At 46.3% G+C, this 12,516-nt stretch overlaps 1 protein-coding gene across 6 annotated transcripts in view; it reads right to left on the bottom strand.

Annotated features, from left to right (window-relative positions):
* NCS1 (neuronal calcium sensor 1) overlaps positions 1–12,516 on the bottom strand; it is a 118,288-nt gene that overhangs the window by 79,437 nt on the left and 26,335 nt on the right. For 4 of the 6 annotated variants that reach the window (XM_073313974.1, XM_073313973.1, XM_073313975.1 and 1 more), the window contains one exon: positions 3,155–3,193. The exons of the other annotated variants lie outside the window; for them this stretch is intronic. In XM_073313974.1, coding sequence (XP_073170075.1) covers positions 3,155–3,193 — 39 coding nt within the window. The remainder of the gene's footprint in view (positions 1–3,154; positions 3,194–12,516) is intronic. 6 annotated transcript variants of the gene reach the window in all.

The raw sequence follows: 12,516 nt of genomic DNA, 5'->3' as shown, positions 1-12,516 counted from the left end.
AGGGAGGCTCCCTGGGCCACGTTCTAGACCAGCAGGGTCTGTCTGTAAAGCTCCCTAGATGGACATGCTGCCCCCCCCGAATGTTGGGCAGCCATCTCCTCACACACAACTGTCTCCCAGGTTACTGTGGCAGCCACCAGCAGGGACTTCTGGAGCTAAACACTCGAGTCACCACAAGGCTCCATAGCTGGGGCTGTAACTCATGGCCTCTGTGGATTAGGCACAGAGGGGGGCCATAACACACAGCAACCAGTGGGTCACATTATATTGTACCATCATGAATGATGGTGGTACCTTAAAATTTTCCCTTCTACAGCACCGTTAAGCTGAGCATCTTAAAGCCCTTGACAAACATCATCCACTCTGTGAGGTGTGAGCCTCACACTACAGATGGGACAACAGATGGTGAAGTGACTGGCCCAAGGTCACACAGTGAGTCATTGGCAGAGTTGAGACGAGAACTGAGAACTCCTGATTCCTGGCCTCTTGTTCTGGAATGGACAGTAGCACTGAGTGCAGCAATGGGGGCTCTGCAGACACCAAAATGAGATATTGGGAGCAACAGACCTAGTTTATTTGCTGCTGTACGGCACTTTTCACCCAACAATTGCCAAGCACCTTACAAAGATCAGTTAGCATTATTATCCCTGCTTCACCACTGGGATGACCACAGCACAGGGAGGCCATGCAACTTGAGCAGTGGCCCATGGCAGAGCTGGGACTATTGTCTCCATCTCCAGTATCCCAGCCCTGTGCTGTAACCACTGCACTGCACTGCCGCTACCCAATGCGGCTTCCATCATGGATTTGGAACATCTAACTATGAGCATGCTTAGGCAAAAATGAATTAACAGTGGCGCAATACAGGGCAGGCCAGCCTCAAAGTGACAGTGACAGCATCCAATGGGCCTGCATTGACATGCCCACAGTTAGATGGCAGCACCATTGTCTCCCATGCAGCCCGTGTCTGTGGGTGTGTCTGCCGTGTAAAAAAGGCGGGGTCTTAACACGAGTTAGCTAACTTGGGTTAAAAAAAGCAGAGAAAACAGAGCTACTTGGTTCTTAACTCAGGTTAGCCGTTCATGTTAAAGCCCATAGGGGAGCCTGGGGTTGAACCTGAGCTGCTAACCCACGTTAAACACCGAGTTACTATGTCTTCACTGCTGTTTCAACCTGAGTCAAGGACACACCTTGTTTTTTGCAGTACAGACATACCCCGGGTGATCCTGTCCCTGACACTGGCATCCTCTATCAGGCCAGCTAAGACAGCAGCCAGCCCCTACGGGTACATCCACACTGCAGCTGGAAGCCAGCCTCCCAGCCTGGGTAGACAGACTTGCACTAGCAGGGTTCACGCGAGCACACTAAAAATAGCCGTGTGGCTGCAGCGGCACCAGCAGAGGCTTGGGCTAGTCACCCGAGCTCAGACCCGGGGCAGGGACAGGCCAAGCTCACGTGGCCAGCCTGAGCCTGCACTGGTGCTGCAATGGTGCAAGCCCGTCTAGCACAAGTCTGTCTACCCTGGCTGGGAGGCTCCCTCCCTGCTGCAGTACAGGCATATCCCGAGACTCTCCTGCCAAGAGACATCCCCCAGGCACCCCCTCGGAAGAAGAATCACACTATCCCCTCAATTTCTCTCACCCGCCAGGGAAGTCAGCTGCCTCTCTCGGGCTCTTCTCAAGCCCTTTCTTAAGCATGGAAATCGCTAGGTGTGTACGCACTTCAGAGCATAACAGACTGTTGAGTCTGCAGTGGGGCTGGCTGGATGCGGAGACACTGAGTGCAGACTCTGGCCCTGTTTGCATCATATAAGGTGCGCTGCACACTACCCTCAGGGACAAAGGGTTTTCAAGATGATCAGAATTAGTTACTGTATAGCCCAAGGGAAAGTTGTAGTTACAGGCACTCAGCAACCTGCAGGCCCCTGGGCCCTTAGATTACTAATCATCCTTGTTATTTATGTTACAGTAACGCCCAAATGGCCCAAGCAGGATCAGGCCCCCTGAGGGATTAGCACTTGTTTTTTTAGGAGCCAGCCCAGCAGCCCAGCTTTATGCCAGCTTCTTCATAAACATGAGCAACCAAAAACACACCACGTGACTGCACAGAGCCTACAAAAGCCACTTTCATACCGTATATTTCGTACCAGTTCCTCGGGTTTTATAAGACAGGGCGTACACTGCCCCCTGCAACACAGCGTCCTGCCTCTCACGGCAGAGGTAGGACTTGGTTGCGACCATTTGAAGGGGATTCTTTACTGGGGCTGCCAGACACAGGGAGATTGCTATGGTTCTTTCTGGCTCCTAGATTAATCTGTCTTGGTGCCTAAAGCCTGGCTCGAACTAGCAGTCTGGGATCAGCATGTGGACTACACTGCCTATAAGTGATTAGTTACAGGACTGCCAGAGAGACTCCTTCGACCAGGGGAAGAGACTGTCTCATCTTCAGTGGGACTTTCCTGATGCAACCCAGAGACCTCAAGAGAAACGCTGGTTCTTGAAGAGAAGAGGACGTAAAGTGGCTGGAAACGTCTTACTTGAGAAGCTGTATTTGCTAATTAGATAAATATGGCTGGAATCTCCATCCAGGAATGCCTGACTCAGTTACCCAAGATAAGCCTTTAGTAGTATTCGCAGTGGTCTAGTAAAATGGTTCTCAATCAGGGGTACATGTACCCCTAGGGGTACGCAGAGATCTAGGGGGTACATCAACTCATCTAGATATTTGCCTAGTTTTACAATAGGCTACATAAAAAGCATGAGCAAAATCAGTACAAATTAAAATTTCATACAATGACTTGTTTATACTGTTCTCTATAAGAACTCTGTGGTTTTCAGTTTAAACCAATATTTACCAAAAAATCCTGGGTTTTACAAAAAGTATTTTTGTTTTTTTCCGATTTTCACCCTACTTTTGTATCATTCAAATATATATATAAAAAAACCCTCGTTTTATTAGGAAAACACAATCCATTGCATGAGATCTATGTATTACAATAATACATTAGTCTGTGTGCATATGCAAAGCTGCCTGTTGAAGGAAGTCTAGAAAATAGTCTAGAAAATAAGTCTAGAAAATACACACAATAAACAGGCACGCATGCAAGCTCTGAAGTGCGTGCACATCTGAACGTACTGATGAATCTCACACTCACCACATACACATTTCAAGCTGTTAGCAGAGAACGGTTTCACTAAAATGGGAAGAAAATGCAGATCTGTATCAGAATACGTTTGAGAACACCGGAAGTATTCAAAAGTTTTAAAAAAACAAAAACAGGAGAAAAGGATGAGTCTATGCGCTGCAAATGGTGTGGCCCACTTCTTAAATGGTAAATATTTATAGGCTAATAGTTCTAAGTCTACAACAGTAAACTGTTTTTTCTAATAAAAAGTTTTATTTGGGGATCAGAGATGTACTGTTTTATTAAACTCAGAGCTGGCAATGTGTTTTGAGTTCTGTTTTAGTTCTCCAGCAAACCTTCTTGAATTCCATTCATCAAAGGATTGATCTACTGAATACTTTTTCACCCTGTCCTTCCATCCAACCCTGATATTTACCCAGAAAAATTATTAATACCTTTTCTACCGATTTTGACCTGTTTTTGTTGTTGTAGTAATAAACACCGATAAATTCCCAGGAAAAATTAAATAAAATAAAAACCGAAAACAAAGGGCCCTATCTATATACTATAAACTGAAATGTAAGTACAATATTTTATAATTATATGGTAAAAATGAGAAAGAAAGAAATTGTTCAGTAATAGTGCAGCTGTGACACTTTTGCATTTTTATGTCTGATTTTGTAAGCAAGGAGTTTTTAAGAGAGGTGAAACTTGGGATACGCAAGACAAATCCACAAATCCCCTGAAAGGGGTACAGTAGTCTGGAAAGGTTGAGACCCATTGGTCTAGTATAGCAGACTATGGGCTAGGAGTCTGGATTCTATTCCTGGCTCTACAAGGGAGCTTAAACAAGTCACTTTATTTCTTCATGTCTCAGTTTCCCCTCACTCCCTTGTCTGTTTCGAGACTGAAGACTCTTTGGGGCAGGTACTGTCTCTTATTCTGTATTTGTACTGCACGTAGCACAAAGAGGTCCTGATCTCAGCTGGGATCTGTATACTCTACTGTAATATAAATTATAATAACTTTAAGCCCATTATTTTGAAATAGAAGGATCCTAAGCATTAATAGTTTGACATCTGATGTTTTTTGGTCTACCCATTTCCCCCTCACAAAAATTCATGTTTAAAAATGTAAACTGTGTCTCTGGTTAAACATTAAATACACACCACATTCCTAACCCCCCGGGGCTCAGCATGCCTGTCTGGATTCAGAGACTAGTTCAAAGCCAGATTTGCTATTGGCGTGTCACCAGTAACTGCTTGTGACTGGGCCAGCACACAGGGAAGGGAGCCATTTGCACACATTAAAATAATTTTGATTTATTCTTATATCCTTATTCCCACTTCCTCCTTATGTAGCCAACAACCAGCATGCTCAGCAACACCTAGGATCAGCAAACCTGCTTCATTGTCTGCCTTGCTCTTCAAAAGTCATGTTGTCCAAAGTTCTACCATACACGATGCTGTGTTACGCTCAGATCCATTGAAATCAATAGGAGTGAGGCACCTAAATACCTTTGAGGATCTGGTCCCTAGATCCTATTGACATTTGCAAGGAAACTGCTTTTTAAACATTACTTCCACTAAACCAGGTTCTAGCAGAGTTTGGTCAACCAGTGTAGACAGGGCAAACCAGGTGAGACTCATTGGTCAGAAATGGTTTCAATACTAGACTGCTCCCTGGCCTATCAAAATACTTTCTTTTGTTAATAAGAATAATTTCCAAGCTAGCCCTTAAGAGCTTGAGAGAACCATGAGTAAATCTGGATTTCGGCTACACTTCAACTGTTTCAACATTGACATCTTTGCCAAATTCCACCAACACTGGTCAAGTTCCCTCAACACCTAGCTATCACTGATATAGAGCTCTACAGATGAAAAGCACTAAGTGCTTTACACAGGGGGTAAGTATCATTATGCCTGTATTATGGAGGCAGAAAATGAGGCACCGTTGCTGAAGTGACCTACCGACGGTCATCCCGCAAGCCAGAACTGGGAATAGCACACATGTCTTCCATCTTGCAGTCCAGTCCCCCAGTACAGGACCACACTGCCTTCACAGTAGGAGTCATTCTGTACGCTGACCACCAGCGTCTTTACCACCATGTCACCTAGCCCTGTTCCAACCTGGGTTAACGATATTGGTGCCCATGTATGCTTGGGCTCTCCATGCGGCTAGCACTGGTGGAGCTGATCCAGTATTAGCAACAGCGGGGAATCTGTGGAAACCGTTCCTAGTGAACACACTGCCTACTTGTTAAGGCAGGAAATAAGAACCCAGGAATCCTGCGTTCTACCCCCAGCTTGGCCACTGACTACCTGTATGACTTTGAGCGAGTCACCTCACTGCTCTGTGCCTCAGTTTCCCCATATGTCAAACAGGGATAACAGTGCCTACATCACAGTGGGCCATGAAGCCAAACTGATGAGTGTGTGCAAAGCGCTCTGAGATGCTCACAGTAAAGGTGCTATGGGAGGACAAAGCTTTATTACCATGATTTGTTAGTGTCATAGGGTGACCTTCCACCTTCCTGGGACCTGACTCAGCTCGCTGCTGCCTGAACCTCCCTTCACTCAGGCTGGATCTCACAGCCTGGCTTGGATGCCACAGTGACTCTCTGGCTAATTAATTGAAGAAAACAAGTCCAGCCCTTCCAGGACATCCAAGTCCACAACGAACAAGACACAGAGTCTTCAGCCCTGCCTCCAGCGGTGCTCAGCCCCTCCTGCCTGGGGGTCTGTCTTCTTGCCACATGGTTTAGGCACTTTTCAGCCCAGCCTCTGCTTTCAGCCCTTCCTGGGTTTTTAGTCTCTCCCTTCAGCGGGTTGCTCCCAGCTCTCCGTTGAGCAGCAACTTCCAGGGCCTCCTTCTGGCAGCCTCCCTTCAGCCCCTCTGGGGTTCTTTTGGGTTGCTCCCAGCTCTCTACTGAGCAGCAACTTCCAGGGCATCCTTCTGGCAGCCTCCCTTCTCCCTTCAGCCCCTCCTGGGCTCATCACTCCCTCTGGGGAAGGGAATTAATTGCCTCGCATATGGGGCTGTGCCCAGCTCCCCTTAAAGAGCCCCGCCACCCTGTGACAGTTACTGTTAAAGTATTATACAATAAGCAGAGCAATCTTCTCTTTAATGGGTGCCATTTGTGGCTTGTCTAGCTACTACACTGAACAAACAAATCCAAAAGCCAATCCGTTCCCATTTCCCATGGGGTTGGGATCAACAAGTACACTAATTAAAATCCTCTCCAGACACTATTAAATATTTAAGGGCCTAACACAAGGTTTCAGAAATTGGGTTCAGGAAAAAAAACAAAACAAAAAACAAAAAACACAAATTCACTGTTTGCAACAAATACAGTAGGGAAAGAGCAGGGGAGAACAACTCTCTTTGGGAATCAAATAATTGTATGGGAAAAACACACTCAGCAGCAGTATCTGGAAGTCGCATTAATTTCATTCCATGTAGCATTTAGCTGTGGCTTTCCCAAGAGTTGATGGGATTCCCTCCCAAGCATCAAGCTGCCTGTTGGTGCAGCCTGGAAATCAGAGATGGAAATGACCAAATACATCTTTCAGTCCATCCCAGCAGGGCCCAGGTCCATTGTCTGCGAAGAGATCAGCAGCCCTGTGTAAAACATGTTCTTCCACAATGGTTTTAAACAGGGCTCTCAATTAATCCCAGTTAACTCACGTGATTAACTCAAAAAAATGTATCGCGATTAATCGCAGTTTTAATCCCACTTTTAAACAATAGAATGTTTACTAGAATAGAATTAAACAATTGAAATTTATTAAATATTTTGGATGTTTTTCTACATTTTGAAATATTTTATTTCAATTTACAACACAGAATACACAGTTTACATTGCCAACTTTATATTATTATTTTTATTACAAATATTTGCACTGTAAAAATGAAAAACAAAAAGAAACAGCATCTTTGATTCACCTCATATAAGTATGGTAGTGGAATCTCTATCGTGAAAGTGAAATTTACAAATGTAGATTTTTTTTTGTTACATAACTGCACTCAAAAACAAAACAATGTAAAACTTTAGAGCCTACAAGTCCACTCAGTCCTACTTCTTGTTCAGCCAATTGCTAAGACAAACAAGTTTGTTTACATTTACGGGAGATAATGCTGCCCTGTTTTTATTTACAATGTTACCAGAAAGTGAGAACAGGTGTTCGCATGGCACTTTTGTAGCCGGCATTGCAAGATATTTACCTGCCAGATGCGCTAAAGATTCATATATCCCTTCATGCTTCAACCATTGTTCCAGAGGACATGCTTCCATGACGATGATCCTCGTTAAAAAAAAATGTATTAATTAAATTTGTGACTGAACTCCTTGGGGGAGAATCGTATGTCTCCTGCTCTATTTTATCTACATTCTTCCATATATTTCGTGTTATGGCAGTCTGGGATGACAACCCAGCACATGGTCGATTTAAGAACACTTTCACTGCAGATCTGACAAAATGCAAAGAAGGTACCAATGTGAGATTTCTAAAGATAGCCACAGCACTCGAACCAAGGTTTAAGAATCTGAAGTGCCTTCCAAAATCTGAGAGGGATGAGGTGTGGAGCATGTTTTCAGAAGTCTTAAAAGAGCAACACTCCAATGAGGAAACTACGGAACCCAAACCACCAAAGATGGTGGCATCTGACTCAGATGATGAAAATGAATGTGCAGCAGTCCACACTGCTTTGGATTATTATTGAGCAGAACCTGTCATCAGCATGGAATCATGTCCTCTGGAATGGTAGGCGAAGCGTGAAGGGACATATGAAAATTTACTGCATCTGGCATGTAAATATCTTGTGACGCTGACTACAATAGTGCCATGTGAATGCCTGTTCTCACTTTCAGGTGACACTGCAAACAAGAAGCGGGCAGCATTATCTCCTGAAAATGTAAAGAAACTTGTTTGTCTGAGCAATTGTCTGAACAAGAAGTAGGACTGAGTGGACTTGTAGGCTCTAAAGTGTGACCTTGTTTTATTTTTGAATGCAGGGGTTTTTTTGTATATAATTCTACATTTGTAAGTTCAACTTTCATAATAGAGATTGCACTACAGTACTTGTATTAGATGAAGTGAAAAATACTATTTCTTTTTTCTTTTTTACTGTGCAAATATTTGTAATAAAAATAAATACAAAGTGAGCACTGTACACTTTGTACTGTGTGTTGTAATTGAAATCAATATATTTGAAAATATAGAAAACATCCAAAAATATTTAAATAAATGGTATTCTATTGTTGTTTAACTGTGATTAATCGAGCGATTAATGTTGATTCATTTTTTTAATCGTTTGACAGCCCTAGTTTTAAATAAAACTTGGCTCGTTGCTTGGGTAATTCTCCTTGCTCCCACTGGATTTTCACCACTGCCACATTCATGGAACAGCTCTGAAATGGACAGTTACTCCAAAGGCACTGAAGGGAAACCCTGTCTTCTTATCCACAGCAGGTGTGGGGGAGAAATTTAAAGGCAGGAGATTGCTCCTCAGACCAACAGAAGGCCCTCAATAGGTTTAAATCCCATATGCATGCTAGACTGGGAAGGATAATCTCATGGATAGGGCACGAAACTGGGACTCAAGAGCATTGGGATCAAGTCCTGGTTCTACCATTGTGTGAGTCTGGGCAAGTTTTAGCCTTGTGTAGAAATGGGAGACCCTACCTCCTAGGGAGCCTAAAACCCATTTGTGACGGGGAGATGCTCAGATACCATAGTGATGAAGCCCATATAAGTACCTAGATAGCCAATAAAATGGTGGGGGGAACTGCTGTGGCATCACCAAGGGCAGTCAATAGTTTCGTATCAGGGAGGAAGGATCAGAACTGGAGAATCTCTTCAGAATAACGTTTATTACTTACAAAGAGAGGGCCCGAAAGAAACACACATTCAGCTCAGAAAAGAAAAGAAGCCGACAAACATTATTCCCTTTAGAAGTCTAAGATATGCCTCAGAGGCAGGATAATGTGAGGAAGGTTCAGGAAACAAGCCCTAATCTTTCATTAGCATATAGAACAACCTCGCCCATCTGCATAATTTGTATCTCTAGGACAAAAAAGCTCGCAGCAGCCCTCACACAGGCAATTGCTCAGACAATAATCATAATTCTCGGAGAAGCAGCATTGTCTAGTAATCCCAGCTTGCGAGAGACTCGTACATATAGCCCTGCATGGACTCATCACTGCACTGTCTGAGTACCCCACAACTCTCCCCCCATGGAGCTGGCCTCATCCTTGCTTTTGCACCGCTGGGCAGTGGGGGATAGCAGGCCTGTAGCACATATGGCTTTCAGTGCATTTCCCTGTGCGTTTGATTGTTATGTTGGTGCTCTTTGCGCGAACCAAGAGGCTGGGGCCCCAGAAGTGCCACGTCCAGAAGCAGAAGTACAGAAAGAAGGAGAAAGAGAGAAAAAAGAATGAGAAAGAAAGAAAGAAAGAAGGAACAAGAGAGGCAATGTCACCCCCAGAGACAGAAGCTAGTCACGTGGACTTGTTCTTGGAATCGGCACCTTTGATGGCTTCAGAGCTTCTTGTTTCACAACCTTAATTACAGCACCAGCCAGCCAGGGTCGGGAGAACGCGCTGCAGATAAGCTAACACGTCAGTGGATAAATGAAATACGATTCTTTTGATGCCGCCGCAGCATTAGGCAGGTTCTCTCTGCGGCCTGCAAGGGGACAGAGTAGGATTTCGCCGCTCTCTGTTGCTCCTTCCATAGAGGGATACGACAATGCAGTTGTCTCCCTCCCCCATCCTACCCGCCCCCACTACCCTCCCAGCATGCCTTATGAACCCTCTGTCCTCTCCCTCCTTCAGAGCTCAGCTCCCTCTGGGTTACTCAGGAGGAGGAGGAGATGAAGCAAGCACCAGTCAAGCATCCCCACTGCCCCTTACAGAAAGGGAGCTTTCCAAAATGCCCAGGAAGTACTGGGTGAGAGACTGGGCTTATGGTGTAGGAGAAAAAGCCACACCCAGCACTGGGGCCATGCTGTGAGCTCTTCCTCTCAAAATCCCAGCCCAACAACACCAGGGGAACCTCTCTCCCCACTGGGCAGGGCGTCCTCAAGTTGCAGCTGCTCCCCTGCGGTAGAATGTGAAGGGATGTCAAATGACGGCTCTGCCCTCTCTGTGGAGAATGCACTCATGCTGCTTTTCCAGGGAATGTCATTGAGGGGCACCTCTACTAAGGTAGAGCCTTGGCTCCAGCCAAGATCAGGGCCCCACTGTGCTCGGTGCTATACATACACCGTCCCTGCTCCAAAGAGCTTCCGGTCTAAATAGACAAAGGAGGGGAAGGGCAATGGTCACTTAGCAGAGCCAGGACTAGAACCCAAGCTTCCTGAGTCACAGCCCAGTCCACTGGACCATGCTGTCTCTAGACACAGGAGGCTGCGTCCACTACCAAGAGATCCTCGACCTGGACCAGTGTCCCCATGCTTCCTTCACTCCTACGGCACCATTTCCTCTCTATTTCCTTGGGAGTGAATTAGATTAGCCAGCCCTACCAAATGACACCCTCTACCAGTAGAGCAGGTCCCCCTGTGCTGCCCTGGCAACAGGCCTTGCGCCTGACCTAGAGAAGCCATCTGTAGCGATGAGAGGGGAGTTCAGACCCTGCCCTCCCTGCTGAGACTGCTGACCAGCCAATGTCAGTCATGGTGACGGCTCAAGTGTGGACATCTGCCCAGGAGGAAGGAGACTGAAACCCAACATCTCGCTCCATGTAGACCAGGGGTTCTAAGACATGCATCTGGGTGTCACACTCATCCTGCCTTTCCCATACTGCTAAACGTGGCGGGGGGAAGTGCTGACTAGATCTGGTTACATGGAGGTGGGGGGATGCTGTGTGGTCCCGGTTCAGTAAAGGTTGAATATCGCTGTCTTAGGCCATCACCTGATACTAACTTGGGGTCCCCACCAACCCAGCTGGCTTGGAACTGGTGACCTGGGCAGAGAAGCAAACCTCACCGCTGTCCTTCCCCACTGGCTTCAGCATAAACAGGGCTCAGATGCTTTTACCAAGGTGTCATCTCACCCCGCACAGAGCAGGCACAGCTGGAGCAAATGTCTCTGTGTATCTCTCAAACCATCGGGTCCCTCATTTCCCCCTCATATCTCCTGATCCCACCTCCTGGGACAGAAGATAAACGCTTGGGCGGCGTTGCCCACCTGCTCGAAGAGCTATCCCCAAGAATCATACCAGCATCTCTACAAGTGGGAGAATACGAGGTGATCTTGCAATGGCTGGCCCCCAAGCTGCCTGCCCTCAGCCCAGCTGTCTGCCTCTGTCCTGCTCTGAATGCATGCAGGCTGGATGGATGCTCTCCTTCCTCCAGCTAAGCCTCCCTTTCACATTCTTGTAAATATTAATTGCCACTGACAAGAAGCATGGCAACAAGTGAGCTAGCGCGAGAAACAGCCTTTCTCAGCTGGCACACGGCTCTGGACTCCGCTTGTCCAAGTAAAGCAAGTGCGTGAACCTCAGCAGGATGTTCTGGAGAGGAGAACTGACTGGTTTACTTTGGGAGTGAAGGGAAACTGCAGTTCAGCCTCTTAATTTCTAGTCTGACACAATCAGATCTTACATTCATCCAGGATCCCAGAGTGCTCTAAACTAGACATCCAGGGATCATCGCCCCCACCACCAAAATACAGCCACCTCTGGGGTGGAACATAACATCTGTTTAACACTGCACCTTAACGCTATACATAGAGTTTAGTGCAGGATCAGAGATTACTGGAAAATCACTCCTCAGGACACACACCACTAAAAACGCTGAGATGCCACAACGACTGTGTTAAAGATGCATAAGACAGACAGCCTTGTTCAGTGACAGCACTCAGCTAAAGAACAGCTCTGGAAATGGTCAGACACGAAATGCACGTGGCAAACATACCTGGGTTCAGCTCCTAAAAGAGGGCCTCTATTTTCCCTTGTTCAGCATGGGCCTGGTTTGCTGAGGTGCCGAGAACCTACAACTACAACTGAAGCTAGTGAGGGCTGCAGCGTTAAGCACCACTGAAAACCAGGGTCAAGGTCTGCTTTCAGGAACACAGGGGGCAGAGTCCCTCCTAAATACCGTAACCTCGAGCCCGATGCAAGGGCAAATTGCAACACAGAGGCCATGCACTGCCTTGCAATGGGAAGAGGTGCCTGTGTTTGGGATTTGCCTAGGAATGTTGGGAAGACAGTTACCCACAGGGCAGGTAGCTCTGGAGTTCCCCAGCTATAGAGGAGGCTGCCTAAGGAATTGCATACCCATCTGCTCCCAGGGGCTGGTTGTACCAGCCTGACACAATGATTAAGATGCTGGTGGCACTCCAGCTGGGGGGCTGTATTGGCAGCAGTAACAGCAGGCAATTATAAGGGAAC

This window comes from Lepidochelys kempii, chromosome 16 (assembly GCF_965140265.1).
Source record: "Lepidochelys kempii isolate rLepKem1 chromosome 16, rLepKem1.hap2, whole genome shotgun sequence".
Lineage (NCBI taxonomy): Eukaryota > Metazoa > Chordata > Testudines > Cheloniidae > Lepidochelys > Lepidochelys kempii.
The sequence above is the reverse complement of the archived record's forward strand: the minus strand, read 5'-3'. Positions and strand labels throughout refer to the sequence as shown.